The 26,792-nt window shown below is 42.2% G+C and overlaps 1 protein-coding gene across 1 annotated transcript in view; it reads right to left on the reverse strand.

Moving 5' to 3' along the window:
* The window catches only part of LOC146205611 (eukaryotic translation initiation factor 2-alpha kinase 1-like), a 95,841-nt gene that overhangs the window by 25,096 nt on the left and 43,953 nt on the right, over window positions 1-26,792 (reverse strand). The window contains exons 9-12 of the mRNA XM_084590298.1: window positions 14,855-14,985; window positions 12,161-12,542; window positions 10,056-10,158; window positions 4,910-5,010 (exon numbers count right to left, since the gene is read on the reverse strand). Of these exons, the coding sequence (XP_084446424.1) occupies window positions 4,910-5,010; window positions 10,056-10,158; window positions 12,161-12,542; window positions 14,855-14,985 (717 nt within the window). The remainder of the gene's footprint in view (window positions 1-4,909; window positions 5,011-10,055; window positions 10,159-12,160; window positions 12,543-14,854; window positions 14,986-26,792) is intronic.

Consider the following 26,792-nt stretch of genomic DNA (forward strand, 5'->3'; position numbering starts at 1 on the left):
AGGGGTATTACAAAAAAGGGAAGGGAAGGGAAGGGGGGGGGGGGGGGGGGTAAGCATCGGAATAAGATAAGACATTTTAAGTCAAAGCAAACAAAATAGGTGAAACAATCGATGTAAGGCCATATCACTGTAGTATATGGGGGAATTGCCAGGCATGCGGCAGTGAGAATGCATGTTGTGAATATTTCATTGATTTTATCTATTACGACTTTCTAAACTTACTTTATCCAAACTGCCTTCCCTAAACATAGTCCAGCTAGCTGAATGCAGCTTCCAATGACGTGGTTTTGTTGGGATGACTGATGGCAGGGATGAAAGATTGATCATTCTAGGCAGACGATCGCTTCCATATGGATTATCTAAACCATCCCATTTAATATCTTTATGAATAGAAGGTGAACTAAGAAAAATCTACAAAACTAATTCTCACAGAGGTTAGGGAGCTGTATGCTGGTTTACCATAGTTCAGCAAACACACGTTACTGCACAGAATAAAATCTACAAGCTGGTCTTGAGTATCAGTTTTCCCATTTCCTTAAAAATTCCAATATGCAATAAAATCTCGTACTACTAGGTATGGCCAGGTGAAGGTCTTCCAAGTCATGGTGGTTCTAGGTAGACAGAACACACTACGACAGATTCGGTGAAAACAAAGTGGCTGCTCCAGCTTCAAATTTAGCATTTAGTTTCAGCTGGTAAGCCGAGACGATGGTTGTCATTGCCCTCTACATCTCCCAAGAATCTGCTCGCCAGCTCTTCATCATGGCAGAAAAGTATAAAATTCTTAGGGAAATTTGTGTGTTGAGGACCTAAATTTGTTTCTTTAGATATAAAGCAAGACAAGCCTGTGTAGCTGGGATATCTTTTATGTCACTATACTTTTTTAGGAGCCCTTTACAACTCCACTGCAATATAAGTGCCATCTTAAGATAGCAAATAAATTATGCGAGAAACTAGACTAACTTTTTAGGCCCTACAACTTGGAGCCTGCATTCCTTTCTTTCTTTCTTTTTTTTTGTTTTTGCAGTCCAAGGAATGCCGCCGTCAATTCAACGACAATAGCACGACGCTATCTCGATCGGTAGGCGATGAATATGACTGTGAAGCAGGTCGTGTTCTGGTTTTCAGCCTCGCCTTGTGGAGAGATCTTCAAGCCTGCTGAACCAAGGGGGCCGCACAGTCTGCTTTTGAAGTGGAAGAGTAGCACGAGCCACTTCCACCATGTGTGCAGATAGCTTTGCTCCAAGCTCAGTGTGTGGCCTAGTCAGGTGCACAACGGCGCCGTGATGCCACACCCTGTTGTGCCACAACAAAGTAGCCTTGATTCTGTGCCAACAAATGCCGCTTTCAAGTTTTCCTGAAAGTTGCGTCTTGTTACTTTTAGTGTGACGTTTTCCTTTTCCTTCTTCCAGGCCGGGCAAGATCATGAGTGAGCATAATGATTGCTCTCACAGTTTACATAAAGATGCGGTTAGATTTTGCATTTCTCAGAAGAAGCCATGGCATTGGGAAGCATATTTAAGCGAATCAATGTTGGCCCTGGCAGCTCTGCGAGCCATGGCCATACCTCTGACATTTTTAGCATTGATGTGGGTTTGGGATGTTTGAGTTTTGTGTATATACTCCCTCTGCAGAATCTGGAAACATGTTTGCTGCAAATGTAAGGACGATGCGCATTATTTGGATTTCCTTATTACAATTTATATTCCATAGACATTTATTTGCTTTGTGGGGTTTACGTCCCAAAGAAACTCTGGCTATGAGGGACTATATAGACATTTGTGACATTCTGTTTGTTTAGTCCTTCCAACTATTCCTTCTTAGTCAAGGTACTTTAGGGTGAAATTGCTCCATGAACTGTATAAAAGACAACATACCTTTGCAAAAGATGCTATTGCTTCCAATTTTTCATACTGATGATAGCACAGTATTTCCAGAAGATCAATATGTATCTGCTGGCTTTTTGATTCTTTCATGCTTACCTATGGTGTCTGTTCGAGGCTTTGCAAATACATTTCCTTTTTTACTGATGTAACAGTCCTAACTAAGGAGGTTGAAGGAATATCTGTGCAAGTGGTAGCTCTAAACTAAACTAAAATGAATGCAATGCACTCAAAGGTAAAAACACATATGGCACAAGGTAGCAAGACATTTCTATAATGTTGATTCACTTAAGGAACGCACAATCTTAAAAAAAAAAAAGTGATCATGGAACAAGCGCGAACATAATATGACCTTGGTTTGCATGAAGGCACTGGGAAGAAATGAATGTGAGCACAAGTGAACCTAATGTCTAGTGCAGTCGATCCCAGATATAGTGAAGCCAAAGGAGATCGCAAAATATTCAATACATCGACAATTCGATACAGTCGCCGACTGAAAATTTGGACCTCTAATTTTTCAGACTTTTTCAAGGCACCGCGGCATGCTCCATAGAACTAACATATAAAAGAGCTTGAAATTTTAGACTCACCGCAACTGATTGCTCAATTTTTCGAACCTCATTTGCATTCTCACGACATTGCAGCCATGTGCAGAAGCCAACAGTCGGTACAAAGCTGTCATGTGGTGAAGAGAACCTGGCTGACCAAAGCCTGCTGGTGACTCTCAACCTTTTCGCTTCGCTCACCTTGCTGCCATATGCATTATAAAAACCACCAGCACAGCACCTTAGTCTTAATGAAATATTACTGTGCTTATAGTGCACTGGTAACACAATAACACCTTTACTTCTAGGCAGCAGCTAGTTACAAAGCACTGTCTGCAGCAGCTTGGAAGCGGTGTAGGCTAGGCCTAGCGGCATCCAGTACGCAGTGCTCTTACTTCTAGGTTACAAATAAGCTCATCTGCTGCCATATCAGGAGTGGAAGCAGGCTCGAGCATTCTGGAGCAGCTTAGGGAGCAGTAATAATTCCGTTTTGGAGCGGCCTTCTAGCATTCTAATAATGCTTTGGAACATGCTTCTAGGGTCAAACGCCTTCGTTAACTGCACTTTCCTATTCCTGACACATAAAGAAACTTCAATTTGGTCTCTTTTTATTCAATGTTCAATGCTTTGCTGATTATGCATGCAGCTCTGCCAAAACAAGACAAACGGCCAAAACATGTACAAGTGTTTAAAACATCACAGCTGACCTGAGCAACCGGAATGACTGATCATGTACTTCATAAACGAGCAGCGATTAAGTTTGACTAAAAGTTTTTACCTATTTTGGCTTGACCGATTCAAATGTGGAGTCTACCACTTTGATGCAGTGGAGTTCACTTCAATAAGCAGCACATTTCCGCTTTTTACCTAGTGCATATCGTTCTTGGTCTTACACCTGTGCTAATCAATTCCTGGGCACTCAACAGTGTGTACCTTCAGTGCCTTCAGGGAGGGTATAAGTCACAAGTGAATAGAATTTTCCTCCTTCGGCTTTTTTATTTGACTATCTTCTGCCAGTGGCTCCTCATGTTCTTGCTTGACCAATTCTGGGGGTTCCTCACTTTCCACGTGTTGGCGATAGGCCCTGCATGGCTTTCCAACACCTTTGAGAATGTGCTTCCCTTCTCAAAGAGCTTCAAACACTGAACTAAAATGCTTCGAGTATACTTTTGTCTGATGTAGGCTTTATAAGCTTGTTGTTGACAAAGAGGTGCAAGGTGCTATGCTAAAGTAACTGCCTGTTTTCACAGCAGTAGCATTAGAATAACGCATGTAGTTGTTCATAGCCAGACAAGTTTTCTAATGGCTTGTGATAGTTGGCAGTTCTGCTTTGCTCGCTGCTCTTGCTTCTCTTGTCACTGGCGACTTAGAAGGCTGGAAGGAGGTGCTATGTTATGTGCACAGAGCATTTTTTCACACTTAACTCCTGCCTATTGCTTGTGCCCTCATTTTAAGTTTGTACTTGCAAACAAATATTTATTATTCTCCCTGCTTCTCTAGCTTATCAAAATTTTATCTGCATTAGGCCCAGTGCGAGATGCATTACACCTCTGCTACCAATGCGCTGCCACACTTCTCATGGTCGCCTAATCGGATTGGATGAGACAGAATACCTTGTAGACCAATTTGCAGTGAAAACCCGTGTTCTTCTAAATTTATCACCAAAAAACATCGAAGCAGCTGGTTTGGGACAGTTCTGGAGTAGTACTGTGCTTTGGAGCAGGATGGCAGAGAAAGCAAACAGAGCTGCACTTTCACCACTGCATATTATATATATTGAATTATTGATATATCAAACTATTTCGTGGTCCCCTTTACGTTCAATAGAACTGGGATCGGCTGTATATCAAATCTTCTGCTGAACAGAAATTTGATAAATGCAAACAAGACTGCTATATTTTTGCATGGGACTTAAAGGAGATATTCTGAGAGTGACATAAGTAATAATTCGATATATCTGGGGTCAATTATTCACAGTAACATACAATTTGACTGACGTTGCAATCATGGCAACTTTCTCAAAAGGTCCATGCTGCTTGCGAAAATGATGTATAATTGTAAATCCTGGGGTTTAACTTCCCGAAGTTACATATGGACTATAACAAACATTGTACAGTGGAGGGCTTTGGATCAGTTAAAACCACCTGGGGTTCTATAATGTGCAGTGACATTCAGAGCACACGCATTTTGGTATTTTGCCTACACCGCAATACGGCCGCAATGGCTGGGGTGGATGGAACTCATGAATTTAGGATCAGTAGCCAAACTCCGGAGTGTGAGTCATGGCAGTAGGTTAAAAATATGTATGATTCTAAGTTCTTGCTACCTTGCAGATTTGCAACGATTGCCTCTATTTTCTACAAATTGCTCAGCTGGTAACTGATTAAAACAAACGTGAAACATCATTGGAAATTAAAAAAATTTACAATGTAAGCAATAGCTATGCATATAAGTGCAGAAGTATTACTTTGTCCTGCTTACCTTAATATCTCTGTGTATGAATCCTTTGGAATGCATGTATTCTACCCCTTTCAAGATTTGCTTGAAAATATGCATAGCCTTTGCAGTGGTGTCACTATCACCTGTAAGTAAAAAGAATTTCGGCATGATGTTAATGACAGACGTACAGCATTAAAAAGTTATTCGCATCATTCCAAAAAATGCCACGAAAAAGCCAGAAGCAGCAAAATAGGGAAATTTCTTTGGCCCCATGCTATAAAACCAGGTACAGTAAAACCTTGCTAATTCAACCCTCAATAATTATAAATTTGGATAATTCAAACCAGAAGAGCAATCCTGGCCGACACCCATGTAAGTCTCGTTAATTCATCAGGTGCGGGCAGGTTCACACTGGTCAATTCGGACCAAAGGTTGTGTCGAGGTATGACTTGCAAATTCAGCGATCATGCACATCAGTTCAGTTCAGTTCAGTCGTTCAGTTGTGTCCGACTCTTTGTGACCCTATGGACCATATCACGCCACGTTTTCTTCATGTGCATCGAACTCCTCAAACCTAAGTTACAAGAACAGTGGTGCCCGCTTACCTCAGGCATGTGCGCTATGGCAGACGCAACGATGATCAGCCTAGCAGCATAGCTTTAATTTTGCTTCTCTAAAATTAACGACATTGCACCACTGCCATCAAGTGTGCACATCGGCCAGTCACACCATTTTGGATACTGCTTTGCACATCAGTGTTTATTTATTTTGGAATGGCGCCACACCCCTGTAATGCCTATGTGCATTTTCTTTCTTTCTTTCTTTATTCAATACTGCGAACCTTGTACAGGTCCAAGCAGGGTGGTAACATGGCAAAAAACAATAATAACAAAAGTAATAAACATCAAAGTGTGGAGAAAGGCAATAATGAATCATTCCAGTAGGTTACTGTGCGAGGAAAAAATGAAAACTTGAATAAATGAAAAATAAAAACTTGAATAAATTTCTCTCTCTTGCATCCACTTGCATCCTCCACTCCTCAAGTATGCTGAATCATTGCATCTTGAGGTCATTTCACTGTATAGTCAGTCCCGCCACAATGAAGTATCCTACGTCAAGCCCTACGTCGAATGTGCCACCGGGCATATTTATCAAATACCCTTAATCTGTGGCAAGGTATACATCGGCCAAACTGGCGGATGTGTGAATGATAGGGCTGCAGAGCATAAGCGTTCTCTGAAAAACAGTCTGAATTTACATCTACCTGCCCGTTGCCAATTGTGCGATTTCAAGCCAAAGTGCAAACCGAAGTTTGCAGAAATTAGGATTTTAGGCAGGAGCAGGGACACTCTTGCCCTTGAGTTGCTTGAAGCCTCTTATATAAAAAGGCTAGGTTCGGAATGCATCAGTGACTCATCTGTATCACTATTTAGTACTGAAAGTCGTCTTTTGAATTTTGTTAAGATAGGGAAGGCCTAAACTGGTATACATATGTTGCCGATAGTGTGGGTGCATTTATTTTGAAGCGAAAAGCTTTACTAGGCTAGTCAACTCCGAGTCTTGCGTGTGCTCCGTCGTTAGAAACACATATAAAGCCCTGCTTTAACCAAGCCGTATGAACGTGCCTTAGTGGCCTATAGGGGTAACATGAATGCAAGGGTCCTGGCAGGCTGAGTCTGACATAACCGTCCCATGTGAAACGAGAGACCCAAGTTGGCAGCTCCTGCCAGGGGACCAAGGACACTGCACACAGCGACGAGCGATTAGACCTGGAGTAGTATTGCTTTCGTGATAAAAGCCACAGCTGCGCATGCGCAAACCACGTGACGTCACAGGAGAGGCGCAGGTGGTCAGAGCCGCCGCTGCCGCTGCAACCGCCGCCGCGACTCCGCTGGTGCCGCGTGCTTTCACCGGGCTGTGTTTGTCTAAACAGAAGTGCAACGGTGATGATGTCGAATCAGAATAAAGTTTAATCTTATGTGATGTATGGCTGTAATCAATGTTTTACCGTGATGATAAGCCATGGAATATCTATAAGGTGCAAACGTGAACAACAAGGTAAGCCACAACTACGCCAAGGAACCACAAGCCAAGCCATGGCATCACCGGAACTTTTCGCTTCTGATATCCAGGCTTAACCAAGCTAAGCCACCACCAATTTTTTCTTAAGAAGTTTCTATGTTGTGTTGTTTCGAAAAATAAGTTGGAGTCAGCGCCTGTCTTGTGTGTTTATTTGTGAGTGTCTATTTGTTAGCGCTGTGAATCTTTCCTTTCATGAGCAATGCGCCAACTAGCCGAGCATTTAGTTTTACTTTTCTATCAGTGCATGCGCTCGTTCTTATGTAGGCTGGTGTTGGAAGCCATGAACAGTGACCACGATGACTATAGGCCATAGGTAAAAATTGATTTCATCATCATCATCAGCCTGACTATACCTGCTGCAGGGCCAAGGCCTCTCCCATATTCCTCCAATTAACCCGGTTCTGTGTTAGCTGCATCAACTTGACCCCTCCGAACTTCTTAACCTCATCCGCCCACCTAGCTTTCTACCGCCCCCTGCTACACTTTCCTTCCCTTGGAATCAGGCTGGTTACCTTAAGCGACCATCGGTTATCCTCCCTTCGCACTACATGTTCTGCCCATGTCAATCTTTTTTATTTCCACTAGAATGTGTTATTTCTCAGACCCACTCTGCACGCTTCCTATCTCTTAACGTTAACCCTACTATTTTTCGTTTCACAGCCCTCTGCGTTGTCCTCAACTTAAGTAGACCATGTTTCAGCCCCTTAGGTGAGTACAGGTAAGATGCAAATATTGTATATTTTCCTCTAGGGTGATACCGGCAAGCTGCTAGTCATAATCTACGAGTGCCTGCCAAATGCACTCCATCTCAATCTTATTCTCCTTGTTATTTCCCTTTCATGGGCCAGATCTGCGGTTACTACTTGTCCTAAGTAGACATATTCGCCTACTACTTCCAGTGCTTCGCTACCTAACATAAACTGCTGTTCCTTCCTGAGGCTGTTGAACATTACCTTAGTCTTCTGCATATTGATTTTCAAGCCTACCTTTCTACTTTTTCTGTCTAGGTCATCAAGCATTCTTTGCAGTTCATCCCCAGAGTTACTTAGCAAGGCAATGTCATCAGCCATCGCAGATTACTGAGGTATTATCCATCTACTCTTATCCCTAACTGCTTCCATTCCAAGTCTCTGAATACTTCCTCTAAGCAAGCTGTGAATAGTACTGGGGAGATTGTGTCTCCTTGCCTAACACCTTTCTCTAGAGGAATTTTGTTGCTTTCTTATTGCTGTTTATGTAGCATAAAAGTCAAACTGAGCACAGTTAATATACTACTTCAATTGCTCCGCCGACAACGACGATGAACGCGGGCGTAATTCCAGGAAATGCACTGACGCCACGTGTGACTGGTGCTTCCTGGGTGCTGATTGTATACGCTTTAAACAATGTGACCAAGAGTTGATTTCAAATGGTTTTACAGAGTTTTTGCAAAAGAGTTTCTACGTCAAGCGTTTGCATTAACTAAAAGGACCTAAGCTGTGTTTCGTAAGTGACGTGGAACTGCAGCTGCTGGTTATTTTCGGGAACTCGGCAAATCGAGTCACACCAGCATTTTCGCTAGTTTATGCGCCTCCTCCGACTTATGCAATCGTTGACACCATATCACTATGCCCGCAACTGCACTGTACTGCTATCTGAATTCGCTAAAACTTCTGAATTCACTCCCAATTATCGAAATCATTCTCGTGAATACTGCGGAATCTCTTTGTCTACTCATCGAGGAAGGGGGGGCCGGTGCTGGTTATTTGGGTCTGAAAACAAGTGTTCTTCACAAATGCGCACATAATTCAAGGCAGAGGTGAAGCCATCTGCTCCTTACTCTGCTAATGACTGCTTCGTTTTACTCGCCAGCTCCATTTCATTGGGGGCAGGGAAAAGGTGAGATTTTTCTTGGTTGTGCCTCTTTAGCTGTAACAGCATGCATATGCGTAAAAAGTGCTCAACATGGTCCCGTACACACAAATTACATTGCCCAAATGTAAAATAAGTATAGTAAGCATCGAACTGATCATCAAATGAACGGTTAATGGGCTTCCTCCTCATAGCAACAGCGTCCAGCTCCTCGATCGATGACCTTCACTGCCCAGCGGTGCTGCGAGTTGTATATGAAGCTCTCCCATAGCGTTACAGAGGAGTTTCATGACTAGTAAGCATTGAAGGACTTTGGCTGCGCTGTACTGTTGTCAAGGTTGCGGTGGCATCTTGGCATCCATCAGGCGGTGACACAAACCATGCACACAACTGTGAGTGGCTTCTGGGCGCATGTGACTGATCATAAGATTTAGTACCCTGCAATGCGTTACGTTGCCAACTAAATATCTAATTGCCAAATATAAATTCCAGGTTTAAAGCAGACTCGCTTTTGCACCTTGTCTACTCACAGCTCAGGTGAAGCTGGTTTTTAACTCGGACATAAGGCGACTTTGTGACCCAGCGTATAGGTCGACTAGGTTGGCCATCAAATTTTGGAGGATCATTCGAAGCCCAGGTCATATTCACCCCCAATCAGGCTGACGAAACCTCATAAATATCTTTTGAAAAAAAAAAAAAAAGAAAAAAAAAAAAGAAAATCTACTTATATTCAGCAATATAAAGTACTTTTGAAAATTGGATTTTGCTCAAATTTTTCCTTTGACTTCTTTTTCAGTTTTACTGTGCAATTACAAACTAGTTTAGGCTTGCTTAAGCAAGGTAAGTTTTACATAGCTTTTTCAATGACAAGCGGCCACATGAGAAGCATTGTAAACAAACAAAGCTCAACAAATCACAGCATAAAAAATTCTGATATCCCTCCTAACTGAAAAACTCAGCTGTTTGGATAAAGTAACTGTTACCTGCTACTCTATGTGCAAAAAATGGTCAGTCAGGGCTTTTATTAAAAGCCCCGATTAAAAGAAACCACAACAAACAGTGAAGTCATGGGTACACACTGATTTGATCCTGCAGTGCTGTGCTCCATTCATTTGCATACAAATTAATATTTAGATGCGGTAGGCACACATTACCTCTAACATGATAAGCCATACTGTAAAGTACTCAGTGAAAAGTAACATTTTGTCATTACATACACTCAAGAATTATTTGACAATTACTAGGAAGGCCTCACCTGGCTCTCTGCATTTGGCCAGTTGCTGGTTACGAATGGCCAACCAGTCGGCTAGGTTTTTGGAACACAGCTCCATCTGAATGTACAGCATTCCTCCAACGTCCTTGAATTAAAAAGCAATGATGCAAATGTTTTCACTTTCATATATTTTTATAGTCAACTAAGCAATTCAAACTCGAAGGGAAGCAAACAATTTTTTTTTTTTTTTAATTTACAGCTTAACCCCATTATGAGAGACAAAGGTGTAACAAATGTTTGGGGATAAGACACATTTTTTGCCCACTTCTTTGGCTGCCCTATCTCTTCCCTTAATAAAGCCGTCTTCTCTAGTAACTGACATGGGGGACAGAAGAAATCTGTTAATAAAGGATAAATAAATTCGAATTTTGATCAAGAATCTCGCTACCTTTCTTGCTCCAATCCATAGATGTGGCCCCATCACTTGCAAACCTTGCACTTCTGTGCCAAGGGCATTATCACTCCCATGGTATTTGTTGTGTATGCAAACCGACGCACAGCCACACCCAACGCCTCCTAGCAAATGGACGCACAGCCGCTCCAGTTGCAATACCTCCTTGCACACTCGAGCCGGCCGCTTCCCAGAGACCAGCAGGGGTCCCCCTCTGCCCACGACAACCGGCCAACGAAACCCGAGCTATACGTTCCCGACCAAGGCATGAGAAGCAATGCCTTCTCTTCGCGCTCGCATTTCTTTCTTTTCCTCTCTTCTCTTTGCGCTCGCATTTCTTTCTTTTCTTCTCTTCTCTTCTCTCCCAAAGCACAATAAATGCAGTCTCTACCCAGCAACCAAATCGAGAAGTTCCTTGCTCATGGGGCTCCCACGCCCCAAACATAACAGTATTTATTACAGTCAAAACCAAAGACAATGGGCTGACAAAATGCAAAACATTGACAAGGGCCCATCAATTTTAAGCTGCATAAAAAAGCTTCCAAACTACCGACTGGGATTACATCATGAACCAACACGTAGGCCTACGCAGCATGTGCCAATGCACAACCCTTTCCGCTGCTCTGTAGCGCATATATTTTAGCATTACACCGACAGCCGATGGGTGCCACCTCCGCTCTCAGCTTCGGCAAATTTATGGCGTGGACATTAGAGAGCATAAGCCAACTTTAGACGAATCGGTTTCCCAAGGCAGGGAACGATAAGTGTGTGAACCTAAGGAGAGGACACGCTGGAAGAAGCGTGCCTGCGATATCCACCCCTCCTCCCAAGGCAGCAATGGCCACCTGATCCATCAAATAGTGCAATCAAAGCAGGTGCGCTCATAATTGGGCAGACTTTGCATGCTGTAATTCTTTTATTCAAATTAGGAGCTCAGTTTGCATAACAGAGCTGGTAATGCAACTTGGCCGCCTCGGAGAGATGGTAGCTGGGAAATCCCTTCTGTAAGTACCCAATTCAGTACTTTGCTTAGTTTACAATTTCAGTTGTCTCACATTATATCTGTTTCTACAACTTCAGCTACTAGGTGGGGAAGGTACTTCTTTTCTGCAGCAGCCAATTAGTATAAATGCAGATGGGCAACAGGTGCAGCTGCAGGGCATTAGAAGGCATATGGTGTTTTGACATTTGCCAATCAGCTATAGACTTATTTTGTGAAACATCTAGTCACTAGGTGACAACATAAACACCACATAAGATAAAGTAAAGAAAACACACAGTCCTGCTTATAAGAAACCTCTTAGATAACAATACCTCTTCTCCAGTACTTGTTTCTTATAAAGGGATTCAACATTTGAATTCACGGGAGCCTTTCTAATATGCCCCACGTTGAAGGGACTAAGTAGGCAGTTGGAATACTAACTGCAACTTATTAAACAAGTTTAACTAACAAGAGTCTACTGTACTTTGCACTTAAACCTACCACTTGCTCGACAGACAAATGTGAGAAACACATGGACACCTAAACTTTTTCAAAGTTTATGGTTACATAGTTATGCCATAGTGACCAGGATAGTGACCATATTTAATGAATTTGTATGCATAGTTGAATTCATTTCCTTGGCTCTTAATGATATTCAACATCTGATTAGCTGACAAGTTTCAGTGCACTGTTTTCTAAGTTTGACCAACTTACTGAAGAATGCAGAAGACGGAATATATCAGGAGCCACCACAGCTGGGGAGTTTGTCACGTGACTTGCAGCTTTTCTTCCATTAATGGCATGCCCATCACTACCTTTTCCGAGCTCACTATCACTCTTTGAGTTGTGACGAGAACGCTCCAGCTCCTTGGATGAACTAGCAAAATCCACAGTCGCCTTGCTTGGCTCTTCAAGTGAAACACAGTGTTCAGCTACAATTATGTCAGAGTCCATAAAATAGCTTGCTTCCGTGGAAGTGTTAGGAGAAAGTGACTTGTGATATGGAGCAGGCACAATTTCTTGAGATGAGGACAAATCAACAAAATATGGCAGTGAGCCTGTGTTGTCGCCAGAGCCGGATGAAATGAGGACTGTGCTGTTAAAAAAAAGAAAAGAAAAAAACATCACTGTAGTAGCCCGTCCTTCACAAGCATAACTTCACGTTAACAAGTGCAAACAGTATGTCACTCACCAAAAGATGGCAAAGCCAACTTGGTAGAAGAACTATCAGCACTCGGACAAGTCACATGGTCTCATGATGTCACAATGTGGCAATGTCGGCAGAACAATTTATGTTATTGACAGTATCTTTAAAACCATCTTAGTGCTAGCAAATTGCTAATAAAACTTGTACATTTCGGTTGGTCATAATCCTTATTGCTTATGCACACCACCTATATACTCCATTTTGTAATTTGGTTTTAGTTTGGTTTACGGGGTTTAAAGCCCCAAAGCGACTCAGGCTATGACAGCCGCTGCAGTGAAGGGCTTTGGAAATTTTGACCACCTGGGGTTCTTTAACGTGCACTGACATCGCACAGCACACGGGCGCCTTGCTTTTCACCTCCACCGAAAAGTGGCCGCCGAGGCTGGGATTTGATCCTGCCCCTTTGGAAACAGTAGTCGAACACCGTAACCACTGCACCACCATGGCAGATCGTCTTGTATATTGTTTGCAGTGCTGTGGAAGCACCTGGGCCTATCAGAACGCGTGCGGTGCACAAATGTGTTCCTTTTATATTTTGTGAAACACACCTGCCAACCGGTGACTGATGCCTCCACTCCTGGGAAGAGAAGAGCACCAGTGTTTAGCTGCTGCATGCAGAATACCAAGACGATGCTGGGGATGCCATGCTTGCAAATTGCGATATGCCATTTTGCAGTGCAGCTGGCTTCCACAGTGCTGTCGTCATTCTCTGCTAATATAACCAGTGAGTGAAATGCTCACTGCACTAAAAAAAGCCAAAGCTACTTTTCCAATTACTGTAATAGCTGTTTGAAAAATAGTTCAACCCTGGACAAAAACATTTATGCGACTATTCCCCATTTTCTTGCAGCCCAGAAAGAATGCACAGAAGAGCTCCACAGTGCTTCAGACAACTTGTGAAATGGAGTACGAGTGACAAGGCAATCGTCCTACCCTTAGAGTTGCATAAGGTCACTACACTTGCCATATTCGTGCTACATTGTTCTGCCATGTTTCTCAGTGCCACATCCAGGTACACGTTAGTTCATTTGGGCAAGAAGCTTTATAGGTTGCCACCAAAAAACTTTTGCTCATAAAACTTCGTACACCATACCATTAAGTCAGCTTGTACTGTGAAAACCAGTTTCCTGCTTAGTCACCGTGGCCAATCACCACCACCACCCCAGTGAGCATTGTGGGAGTGCTGGCTGGGAGAAGAGGCCATTACCTCCCCTTGAGGGAAGGAAAACCTGTGATGGATGAGTCACCAAGACTTCTATGCAGATTCCCACAAAGAGGTGAAACAGAGATTCTGGATCCAGCCGGCAATGTAAACAGTCGTCACTCGCCGCCTATCCCGGCAGGGGGGGGTAGCTGGCCCAGAGTGTGGAGCGTCAATGGGAAAACCTGTTGCACGCACGGCCGCCAGTCTTCTAGTTCCAAACAGCGAAGAAACTTGTAAATACTGCATGCTGTCAACGTCTCCCGCGTCAGACGACAAGGTATGAATTTGTCTGAAGAATGCGGCATGCACAGGAGACCTCGGCTGCCATTACAGGCGCGCGTAAATGTTCGCCGGCGAAGTGCTCCTTATGTAGCCTTCTCCTTCCGAGGAAAACCTTGTCGATGTTGTATAGTTAGCCGGGCATGCTCTGTATTATTTGCGAGTGCAATAAATAGCCTTCAAGTAGTAATGCTGTGTCATTTAAGTCCTTAATTATGCCTTTGTTCCCTCCACGAGTCGCTAGCGAGGACCCTGCATCCGCGGAGTGGGCGTGGGAGCAAGGCGGAAGACTGGCCCCTCAAATCGCCACAGTTATATAATCACACTTACAGTCTACATCAATTAGGTTTACAAAAAACTATGAAGCTGCTGCACTTGCAGCACATACACAAAATACACATTTTGTGATGTGATCCTGGTGCCTATGGTGAAGTGACGGCAATCCGTACAGCTGATGGGCTCACATGTGGACGAAAATTTTTCAGCTGTGTACCTTCGCAGGAAGTGCATAAATGGAAGTATAACTACAGTAACAATAAAGTTGCCCTAGAGAAGAAAATACAGTAATTTTAGAAGGGGCAATAGCTGCTTGGATGCAAGCGCACATCACAGCTGGATTCCTAGGTTGATTCCTTGACAACTTTTGCTGTTGAAAGCACTAATTCATGCCCCTTTGCCTGCCCAAAGAACACAAAAATTGGCAAAACAGCCTTGCTACCTCTGTGAGCTGTCCACAGTGGTTGCATGTGATTTCACCATAAAGTCCGTAACATTCTCAATCCAGGCAGACTTGTAGGCCACAATGTTAGGGTGAGAAAGTTGGGCCAGAAGCTCCACTTCCCTCAAAATCTAGCAATGAGAAAATGAGAGAGAAAACCATATAAGCACAATTAACAAGTGCACTCAAAGAGAAACTGCCCAAAAGCAAATGCCTATATTAACAGTTGCATTGCAAACTACAGACTATAAACCAGCATTTAATTGACACCGCATAAACTTTAATGGCTACCCAAAGCAAAATAAAACTGGGATTAAAAAGTATCCAATGCTTGTCCAATGTGCTCCTTCTGGGGTTGTACAGTTCATCTGCACTTCTCAATCCACCCTTGAAAGAGCATTAAGTTGCATATTATATTGTTTCTTAATGGGGGATGCGGGGCTAAAGGGTCAACTTTTGAACTGTTGCGACAATTTCGAAAAAATTGTCAGGGACGGCTTATCTTGTTGCTCTTATAAGAATGTATATTCCAAGTTTCATCATCTTAGCACAAATAGAAAAAAAGTTGTAGCTGTCATAATGACTAATTAAGTAAATCAGCTTAGGAAAATTATCCTTTCAAAACTGAAGAAGATGTAATAACCGTTTGTGCTTGGATAACTTCTAGGTAGTTTTTTTGAGCAGGATAAGGACAATTATGGGCTCTTTATGCCAAATCTGAACACTTGATTGATAAACGAACTTCATTTTTTCCGTTCTCATTATACATAACATATTCGATAGTTTTATTTTAGCGAATAATTAAGAATTCAAAACGTACCTTATCTTGTACTCAACAAAATTTTACTCCAGCTGAAAGCAGCCTTTGGCAAAAGAGTTTTAAAATGGTAGTTTTCCTAACGGTTCTGCTGTTGCAAAAAGTGCCCCCCCCCCCCCCCCCCCCCCCAACTTAGAAAAATTAGTTAAAATATTTCAGACTATGCCATTCAAATTTATGGCCTAAATCAATAAATCAAAGTGAAGCCCCTAGTGCATACGTTGGGCAGTCCTTTTCAACATGACACAGCTCTGTGGTGACTGCTTCAAGTGTCTTTTTTTTTTTTCATCTTTACAGCTGTGCAGTGCCCTTGTCTGCCCTCATGAAATGCTTTGCCTCTTCATCTGGGCTCTATATTCTATCTCAAACTTGAGCACTTTGGTTAGCCACACTCCCAATGGTGCGAAAACAGTGTTCGAAGGTTACGTGCTGCGTTTTAGACAATCCAAGATTCCATTTCGGTTTACCAGCCAATCCGCTGTTACCACGGCCCAAAATTTGCCTTTTCTTTCTGCTTTTTCCTTTTAACTGTCTGCTGTACTCTCGAAAGCAGGTTCTTTTTGGTTAGAGGGCGTGAAAACCAAGCATTCTAACATGAGGATACACTCCGCGTTCAGTTTCTTGCCCACCATGCAGCTGCATCATGAAATCAGCGCTCATAAGTGCTTTTGGTGGTGAGTGCACCCCATCTTGCAAGGAAATTAATTTTAATTTTTCTACTGCATACACGAAACCAAAACTGGTGAGAAGTTTCTTTAATACATGCACCATACAAAACAACAAAAGCGTTAAAAACATATTTTTTTTATGAAAGTTGTGATTTTAGCTCCGCATCCCCCTTTAAGAATAGCAAATGACAAAACACTAGACTGCCAGATAAGGTGAAGAAGAAGAAAAAAAACACACACACACACAAGCATGCAAATTTCTTTCTCTAGGGCAAAAAAATTTTACTTTTTTTTTGTCTGAACACAGCATTTGTTGAATGCTATTAATGTGATCTAACAATGTTTATTTTTTTTTTTCATCCCTTCGAAAAAGTTTTTTTTTAATCCCTTTTTACAAAGTTTCCAAAGGATATATGCCCTCCCCACTCGACAAGAATTTCTCACCTAAGAATTTTTTTTTTTTTAGGTCTTGATTCAAATAACTACCAAAGTTCTGTGACTACTTGACACATATTTTTGCATATTTGCACTACTTGTTACTTTACACAGGATGGGCTACTAATCAAATCAAAATCAAATCAGATTTATTTTCCAACAAGTGGATGGTCGCCTGGGCTAAAAGCTGTACAAACAGCTTGACAGAGGCCCAGGAAACCGGTACACAACAGAGCAGGAGCAAACAGCAGATTCCAAAAGTTTGTTAACAATATGACCATGACATCAAAAGTATTATACAATGTATATCTCTGCAGCACGATATGAAAACAAAACAAAAAAGTTGATCAGTGATGAAAACAATGGAACAAGCTCAACGCAGAAAGTTCGTAAAGGTGAGTATGATATTTAAAGAACATATGCATGAATAGGTTATATATGCACGAAGTAGGTTCTTAACTGCTTAGGACTAAAACCAACTGTACACAAGTTCCTCATATTCTCTTTCCAGAAATGTGATTTTTTTTTTGTTATTTATAAAGATACAAATGGTTGGCTTTCACACATTCCTTGATGACTTAATTTTACCAGTGGCTCTAGAATCAATTAAAAATTACATGCAGAGCACATCAACGCACTTTCAACTTTCTCAAAACTCTTGTAGAACTTCACCCAGAAGAAAAACCTTTCTGCATTAGCAGCAACCACGGTTAGGTCCCTGAACGAGGAAATTATACAGCAGCCAGAGCATTGGTTTACTATACCATAAGCTCTAAATTGTCACATCATGAACGAGCCAACTATCTCCACAGCCTCATTTATCAACGAAGCTCAGTGTTCCTCTTCTTTCCCGAGGTGGGTGAGCATTGCTCAGAATTTCTACTCTTCATTGTGTCAAAACCACCAAGTGTTGTCTAGTGCTGGAAGGTCACTGGTCATTCACTATGCCGCCCATTTCTCACTTCCCTGCTTCATGTAGAGTAAATTCACTCCTATTTCCTTTGTCAGCTTGCGCCTATGTATTTATACCTCTGCGTATGAATGTGAGCATGTGCTGCTGCTCAGTCTTATGTTTTTATTTTATTTACTTCACTGGGCCTCAAGAATCTCTAAAGCTACTATCATAGGTTTTTGGCTGAGGGCCATTCCCTACAATGCACTGCGAACAAGACTCCTTCATCCATTACAAGCAGAGGTGTGCCAAGCCCACTGACAGTTTGGTGCACATCCGTTACTGCTTATCTTGCGGATATATCCACAAAGGCGAATCAGTTAATCACAGCCTCTACCAGAAAATCTGGCAGAACACAATTCATGACATAGCTGCAAAATGAAATTGCAAAATAACCAGATAAAGAAACAAAAACAAATTAAGATTAGAAAAATGAAGGATAGAAAAAGAATGATTAAAAGTGGAGCTTTTCCTCTATGGCAACGAGGTGGCAAGGAATGTGCATTAGCTGACTGTCTGCATCATTAAACATTAGGTAAGGGCACATGCAGAGACTAAGTAGTGTGGAAAAGCAAACTGATCATGCAATTTCATACACAGTCATCATCTTAACATAAAAAAAGTGGTTTAAAGTAATGGATATAACGAAATGCTAGATATTCCTCTTGAAACCTCTCACATGGGTTGACAGCCGAAGTAGGCTTTGGAGCAGCTCTCTGAGCAGAAAAATGTGCCTGTTTGAGCACCTATGAAGCTGAAAATTAACATTTTTCAGCAGCGGCTCAGCAGAAATATAATCACTTGGAAGCAGTAATGCGAGCATTTTGTAGCATCTTTCACTGAAAATATTCTCACGTTTCAAAATTTCCCAGAGGTCTGGGATTTTCACGCTATATAATTTCAATAAGCGCCTTGTTTGCTGGCACTTATTTCAAATAGATTTGCGATGAGATATGGATATGTATGAAAATTTCAGCAGTAAAAGTAAGAAAAATATAAGCCATCAGTGAGGGGTGAGTTTATGGGCCACTCTTGGATGGGGTAGTTGTTGGGAGGGGGGAGGTGACGCCATTTGAACTGTGTGCTGATAAGAGAGAGAGAGAGAGAAAAAAAAGAGTTTCAGCATGATTTTCTTGTGAAAAATTTGTCGGGGGAGAGTGGCCCGCTGTCTAAATACTTTGCAGCGCAAAAGAAACAAGAAGCTGATTTCTTGTCTTCGAAGAACTTGACAACCTTCTTCGAGTGGTTTCTCATTAGACTCAAGTCTTTTATAGCCATTGTCCCCCATTCTCCACAGGATATTGCTGCCATAAGTGAAGTGCGGTGGCTGGCATGACGCTTAATTTTGCAGGGAAGCCAGCTGAAACAGGTACATACTTGTGCTGGAATCACCAAAATGTTCCCATCGTTACATCCATTACTTTGTTATAAACCACTTCATTATAGCAAGGTTTGATTGTAGGTGTTATGAAATTGCATGATCACTTTGCTTTTCCCCACCAGCTAAACTCTGCATGCACCCTTACCTAACAACATTTAATGATGCACACAGTAAGCTAGTGAACATTCCTTGCCATCTTGATGCAATACCAGAAAAGCTCCACGATTTTGTTGTTTTCTTGCCTTTTTTTTTCCTATTAGTGCTTACAAGACAGGTCCAAATGTTCTGAACAGGCCTCTGTTCCTCTGCAATCCGACTGCTAGGCACTGAAGCCATAACGCTGAAGTATAACGAAAAAAGACAGCTGCATGTTTGTAAGGCTGGCACAGCAGGTGTCTCCCTAGATTTGAATCTCATAATAAAGTCCTTCTTTCCCTACATTTCCATTTCCCTATCCTATATGTCTGCTGATTAGCAGATGCCTGTTGCCCGTACTGAAGGCTACCTTAACACAAATTGGTGACATGCTTAATTAGGTTGCTGTCGCCCCGTTGGGGTGGCGCAGTGGTTATGGCGCTTGACTACTGTTCCCAAGGATGCAGGATCGAATCCCGGCTGCGATGGCCATTTTTCGGTGGAGGTGAAAAGTAGGGTGCCAGTAGGGTGCCAGTGCGATGCCAGTGCACGTTAAAGAACCCCAGGTGGTCGAAATTTCCGGAGTCCTCCACTATGGCGTCTCTCATAGCCCGAGTCGCTTTGGGACGTTAAACCCCAACAAACCAATAAGGTTGTTGTCAGCCTACATGGTAGCATGCAACAGTTGCTGCCAAGGTCACCAACGGTTGTAATGAGGTAATAACTACAAAGAAGAGATCATGCGGCTTCTTCAGCACACGGTTCAGCTTTATGTACAATGAAAAGGCTCCTCAGTGTAGATGTGCATATATCAGAATTTCTACAGAAATAATGACAATAAAGAAACGACCTGTTTCCCAATTTCCACAACCTAGCCACTGTAACTGTGCACTGCATCCATTTTTCTGTCAACTGGTGAAATGCTCATTTAAACAGGGGCAAATGAGTAGTCTTGGCTAAATTTTGTTCTAGACTAGATTGTAAAGTGAAACTAGTGAGCTGCAGAGCTACTGAGTGGCATAACTAGAAATATTTTGCAGGAGGTATAGGGGTATTATACGCCGACTGGGGGAAAAAAAAAAGAAAAAGAAAAAAAAAAGAAAGTCAAATGCGGGGCGAGGACACAGCACTAAAAAAATTTAGGGAAACCCTCCTCTGGCTACGTCCCTGGAGTTGCTACATGCAGTGTACTTATAGAGCTCTTAGAATTCCGTCTTTTGCAAACAATGTATTTTTCTTCCACCAATGCCACAAATCATTTATCAACGTTAGCATCTTTAGAATTGCATCATGCTTCGGTGGACACAAGGAATCAAGACACATGGACCAATACGTTTTTTTCGTAATAACTACAAATTGCAGTCTTTAATTCATAACCTCCCTCGCACTTTGAATATTTTTAAAAACACTGCTGGCTTTACCAAAAAAGATCTACTGAGCTATTTTGTTAAATTATGATATGAATATATGTGGCTTTGATTTGTTTATCTATGCATTATTTCTGTATGTATTGTGTTATCTCTGTGCAGATGGCTGTATGGTTCTCTTATTTACTTGATTTGCATTAATACAGCAATCTTCTGTTTTCTTTTATTTACCTTACAGCTCTGTTTAACAGAGCTGAGGGGTAAATGGGAGAAAATAGAGGATTGCTATAGTAGATTGCTTTTGTATGAAACTTTTTCTTTTATACGTGAGTCTTTCTGATGTTTCCCTTCTGTTGTATATTGCGAGTTTTAATTATGTTTGTATTATTTTATTGTTTCATTTTTGTTGACACACTTGCTGTGTACGCCATGCCTTGCAACGATTTCCTGGACTTAGTCAAGCTGCTCTAGCAGCTTTTATCCAGGAAACCTTCCAGCAAAACTGGAAAATAAACAACTGAACCGAACTGAACTATAGAACTGAACAGATCAACCTCGTACCTACCGGCTACAAAACACTACTTGACATCAATTACAGCAATGTTCTGCCTTGTGCTTCTAAAAAATTACTGTGCAGTTTAAGAGTGGAATACTTAATTAGAAGTCAGATGAAAGTCCACCTGTGAATCAAATACTCTTGTTAGTTATATTGGGTTTTATGGCGCAAAAGCGACCAAGGCTATGCTGCGCCAAACACAAGGTTAAAACTGATGACAGAAGTTGATAATGGTATATCTTGATTTTTATAGTTTGTTTAAAATGTTGGCATATTCAAGGAACTTAAAAATCTGTGCAGAATCAAGAAGTGCTTCTTCTCCTAAAAGGAGCATGGGGTGTAATGGGATGTGTTCTTTATAAAATATTGTAAAATGTTTTTTTCCTTAGATCTTCTAGTTCTGAACACGCAACTAAGATGTGGCTAACTGTGAGTTCATCACCGCACCTTTGGCACAGCAGCTTGTTTCGTTTTGTTAGTAATTGTGGGTGAGGTGAGTGTGTCCGATGCGTAAGCGACATAAAGTTACTTAAAACGGTCCTGATGTCTACTGGACTTCCAATCTGCTAAAAAAAGGCTTTACGGTATGTAATTTATTGTTTTCTTGATCTCTCCATGCAGCCTGCCATCTATGTCTCAATTTTTTATGTAATGACTTCAAACAATCCCTGTGCAGCATGCTCACTATTTTTGTTTCACTGCATTGGGCTTCTGCAGCACATGCATCCGCAGTGCCATTACCATCAATCCCAATATGGCTGGGGACCCAGCAGAACTGAATGTTATGTTCCAGAGATGTGATTTTAACTATGTTGTGAATGATGTTTCCTAACAAAGGTTCCCGAGCAGTTTTTGCTTTTACGGCTGTGAGCAGGCTCAAAGAATCAGTGTAGATGACACTGTTTTTGCTTTTGTTTTTGACTATCTGTTCTAGCAACAGACACAGCGTAACACTCGGCCGTGAAAATTGAGGCGCATTGTGGCAGACGTACCATTTTCTTGCTTTTCTCCTGAACTACTGCCGCTCCTACTTGTGTTTTTGTTTTTGAGCCGTCTGTATGAAATTCAGTGTAGGTATGATATTTTTCTTTGAGTGCAAAACATTTCTTCTGTACGTTCCATATGATAAACGCAGACCAAGATTATGAACAGGATCGAGTCATTTCAAGTAGGATGACGTTGCTGAGCCATACAATATGCACCCATAGTAGAAGGCATGCTCGATCAAAGCCCCAGCGTTTGTTTTTAGATAAATTTTAAGACATTAAGTGCTTGGGCAGATTTCTTCTTTAGGTTGATTATATATGGTAAAAATATAAGTTTCTTATCAAAAGTGATGCCTAAAAATTTGTGTTCTTGTTTAGCAGGTAGTGCAGTTTGGTTCAGATGCAATTTAGGTTCTATTTGTAAGCTTCGTTTTAGTGAGAACAAAACTTTTTTTTAAGGAATAACACCGCGGAGACGAAGGACAAGGAAAAAGACAACACCTGCGCTGTTATTCCTTAAAAATATGTACCAACTAGCTCAACTTTCCATGTTATTGAGAACAAAACAGCTACTATTTTTTGTGGGGAGAACTTGAATCCATTTTTCTCTGCCCAAGCAGAGAGCTTGTTAATGGCTACCTGTATTTGTCTTTCACAGGTTGATATGCTGGCGGAAGTACATGCTATTTGAAGGTCATCTATGCTATTTGAAGGTCATCTACATAAACAGAATACATTATAGATTTGGGGATCACTTTCGCTACAGAATTCATTTTTATTATGAAAAGTGTTGGACTTAAGATGCATTCCTAGGGTACGCCTTTTCTTGGATGAATGTCATGGAGTAAGTTGTGCCTAGACGGACTCTGAATGTACGGTTAGCTAGGAAGGCGCTCAAACAGTTCAGCATCCTGTTGCGGATACCTAGGTCTGCTAGGTCACGGAGGATACCAAACTTCCACGTGGTATCGTATGTCTTCTACAAGTTGAAGAAGAACCCGACACAATGTTGCCTATGGATGAACACCTCCCGGATTGTGTTTTCCAAGCGGACATGATGATCACTTGTTGAGCACGCTTTTCTAAAACCACAGTGATGTATATCCAGAAGTTGATGGGTCTCAAGAACAAAGGTTAGCCTGATATTTACGATGCTTTCAAATGATTTTGAAATACAGCTGGTAAGGGCTATTAGTCTGTAACTGCTTGGACTTGTAGGTGGTTTCCCTGGTTTCAGTAAAGGTACTATCATGGCTTCTTTCCATGCTTCTGGTATTTTCCCAGTTACCCAAATTTTGTTAAAAAATTCAACAGTGCTTTTATGGCAGCTTCAGATAGACGAGCAAGCATTGCGTAATGGATGTTATCGAGGCCTGGTGCAGTTTTCTTACCAGAGTTTAGCATTCTATTTATTTCCTGAATTGTAAAAAGCTGGTTGTAATGCTCATGTGCACCTGCTCCAAAAGGTAGTTTTTGTTTTTCTGTTATTCTTTTGTGTCTTTGGAATGTGAGAGTATAGTTAGATGAACTTGAGACTTGATAAAAATGTTTACCCATTATGCTGGCTTGTTCTTCTAATAATGTCTGTGTACTGGGTGTTGTCAACATTGGAAATGTGAATGGAATATATTATGAACTTTTTCCCATTTTCTTTGAGGATATGGAACTGTTTATGAATGAGGCATATTTTTACCACGATTCTTTTTCTGCTTTCCTCCGAATGTACCTTGCCCTGGCCTTTGTCTTCCTAAAGCAGTTTTCTGCCGTGGGGTGCTAGCAGAGAGCGCCCCAGGCTTAACTCTGCTGCTTTTTTGCTAATGTGCAATCTTGCGTCCACCATAATTTGTGCTTTCTTTACACAAGTCCTGATGTTTGAGGAATAGCTACTGCTGCTGCTGCTGATATTATGCATGCAGTAAATTTCTCATTGATTTCACCTACGCACAGTTCTTCCGAATACTCTTTGTCCAATGAAGCTTTTTCTCTAAATAGCGACCAATCAGCGTGATGTATTTTCCAATGCCGTGGTCGTGTGGGGATGACACGTGTACATGATGATAACTTTAAAACTGTCGGTAAGTGATTGCTTTCCCGGGGGTCATTTAAAACCATCCCAATTAAAATCACTAAAACTGATGGAGATGCGAAGGCTAAATCAATGCAGTTCATTTTTCCGGAGCTGGGGCAGCAATACGTAGGCTTCCCAGTGTTTAAAAGGCGTATATTATTTGATAGTATAAAATCTTCTATGATCGGTCCTCTAGTATTAGTATGTTCACTCCCCCAGGAGTGGGAGTGCCCATTTAGATCCCCAACAATCAATTCTGACAACTGCTCAGTCAAGTCTTCCAAGTCATGTGGTGTAATTGAGAGTTGTGGTGGTATGTACAGAGAACATAGTATTGTTATCGTTTTGTGGCTTATGATGGTTACGGCCACTGCTTCGAGGTTTGTTTTGAGTGGTATTTCTCTGGCAGGGACATCGGATTGTATTATTATGGCTACACCTCTTGACAGCCTACCAGCATGCGCTCGGAAAGTTTTGAACTTTTTCAAGATATTTGCGTGCTGAGGCCCAAGGTTTGTTTCTTGAAGGTACACAGCTATGGCTGTCATGGTTGTGAGTATATCTGTAATGTATGTGAGTATACCTGTAATTTCTCAATAACCCTCTACAGTTCCACTGTACTATGTATGCAATTATGGTATGTTGAGGATTAAGAACAGTTACCTTAATTCAGGAGGGGTTATACGTGGTGTTCCCTTTTTGTCAAGTGAGTGCCTCCTTCCCTGCAGCCAAGGAGTGCTGGGGGAGAAGTCCATCACCTCACCTGAGGCGCTGGAGGTCCGCGGTGAAGGCACGGACAACCGACTCTTAGGTCTCCCCCTAGTAGGGGAAACCCTGCGGGCTCCCAATTCTGTGGTCGGCAAGCCCTCTTTTGAAACTGGCAGGCAGCTTTTGCTGCTTCTGTCTGGGGCGAGCAGGATGGCCCTGCCACAGGTTCCGCAGACACCTTGGCAGATGCCCGATTGTGGTGTAGTGCCTCGCCCTTGGACGCTACAACCGCATAGTCTGATTTTGCAGTGAATACAAAAAGATTTGTCTCTGCAAGTCGTTTTCCGGCCTCTGTAAATGAAATGATCTTTTTGTTTTGATAGTGATGATCTCTTTTTCTTCCAACTTGGGCATGACCTAGAATAGGCAGGATGATCCCCCTCGCAGTTCATGCAGTGTGCCGCTGGGGCATCACAGTTTTCAGACTGGTGGTCTTTGAAAGAACTTTTTGCACACGTTTTGCGGCTGCGGCAACTTTGTGATCCGTGGCCGTATCGTTGGCAGTTGAAGCATCTTCGGGGGTTCAGTATATAATGTTGGACTTCAACTTTCATGTATCCATCTTTTCTGGTAGTACGCTTGAGCTGAATGTGAGAATGAGGCACTTAGTTGGTATCTCTTTGTCATCTCTTCGGATCATTATTCTGTGGACATTTACAACATTTTGTTCTGCAAGGCCTTCTAGCATTTCTTGCTCGCTTATGTGGAGGAAGTCATCGTCAGAGATTACACCATGCACGGTGTTCAAAGATCTATGGGCAGTGATGGTCACAGCGACGTCCCCAATGCAGTGAAGGTTTGCAAGCTTTGCGTACTGCGTTTCGTCGTTTAGTTCAAGCAATAGGTCTCCATTTGCTATTTTTGTGACTTTATATTTCGGACCAAGGGCATCTGAGAAACATTTTGACACTAGGAATGGGGACAACGTTCGGGCCGGCTTTCCTTCAACTTCGGAGTGCCCGACGTGGTATTTGGGGAAGCGTTTCTTCGGTTTTTGCAGGAATTCTGCGATGTCTTCAGTGCGGCATTTTTGTTTAGGCGATCAGTTTTTACAGTAGAGGAAGGTATGTAATGTATGTGTGTTGTTCGGCCAAAGTGCCAGCCACCCACCATGAAGCTCAACAAGGGGGCAGGACAGGAACTTGCGACCAAGTCCAGTCCATGCCAGCTGTACACCCCAGCTATAACCAATTATGGCTGAACTCGGGGTGGTTCGCCGCACAAGGTTAACCCTAGCCGCCTGGAAGAAGGAAAACCAAGAAGGTAGGAGAGGACAGGACAGTTGTAAGAAAGGAGATAGGAAGGTGAAAGATGGAGGGGAGGACAGAAAACGGCGACTGCCGATTTCCCCCAGGTGGGTCAGCCCAGAGACGGCACATGGGAAGCATGGGCCAAAGTGGTGCATTGCCTCAGCCGAGGGGCCTTAAAGGTCAAGGTCCTAACACTCAGCATTGGCTCAACCATCAGGATCCCCTTTCCCCAGACACGACGGTGCCACGCACGGCTAAGCGTGGGTGCTCAGGGTCCGTGGTGTTGCACAGTACACACAAACACCTGCTTTAACAGGTGCCCCCTGCGGGGTCGTATACTCTTGTCAAGTCAGACAAGACTTCCCATTCCAAATTTTTCATTTTTCTCGCCACTTTGATGCAGCCCTCTGTCTGTGCTTCAATAGAACGTACACAAAATAGTCAACTCTTTTGTGTTGTACAGCACAGATCAATGCGGAATGCCAAGAATGCACTGTTTGCATATATCAGGCTTTCTTTTTTTTTTTTTCATTATGTGGATGACCTCTAAACTGT

Source organism: Amblyomma maculatum, chromosome 1, assembly GCF_055883805.1.
Source record: "Amblyomma maculatum isolate TAMU_Amacu chromosome 1, ASM5588380v1, whole genome shotgun sequence".
NCBI lineage: Eukaryota > Metazoa > Arthropoda > Arachnida > Ixodida > Ixodidae > Amblyomma > Amblyomma maculatum.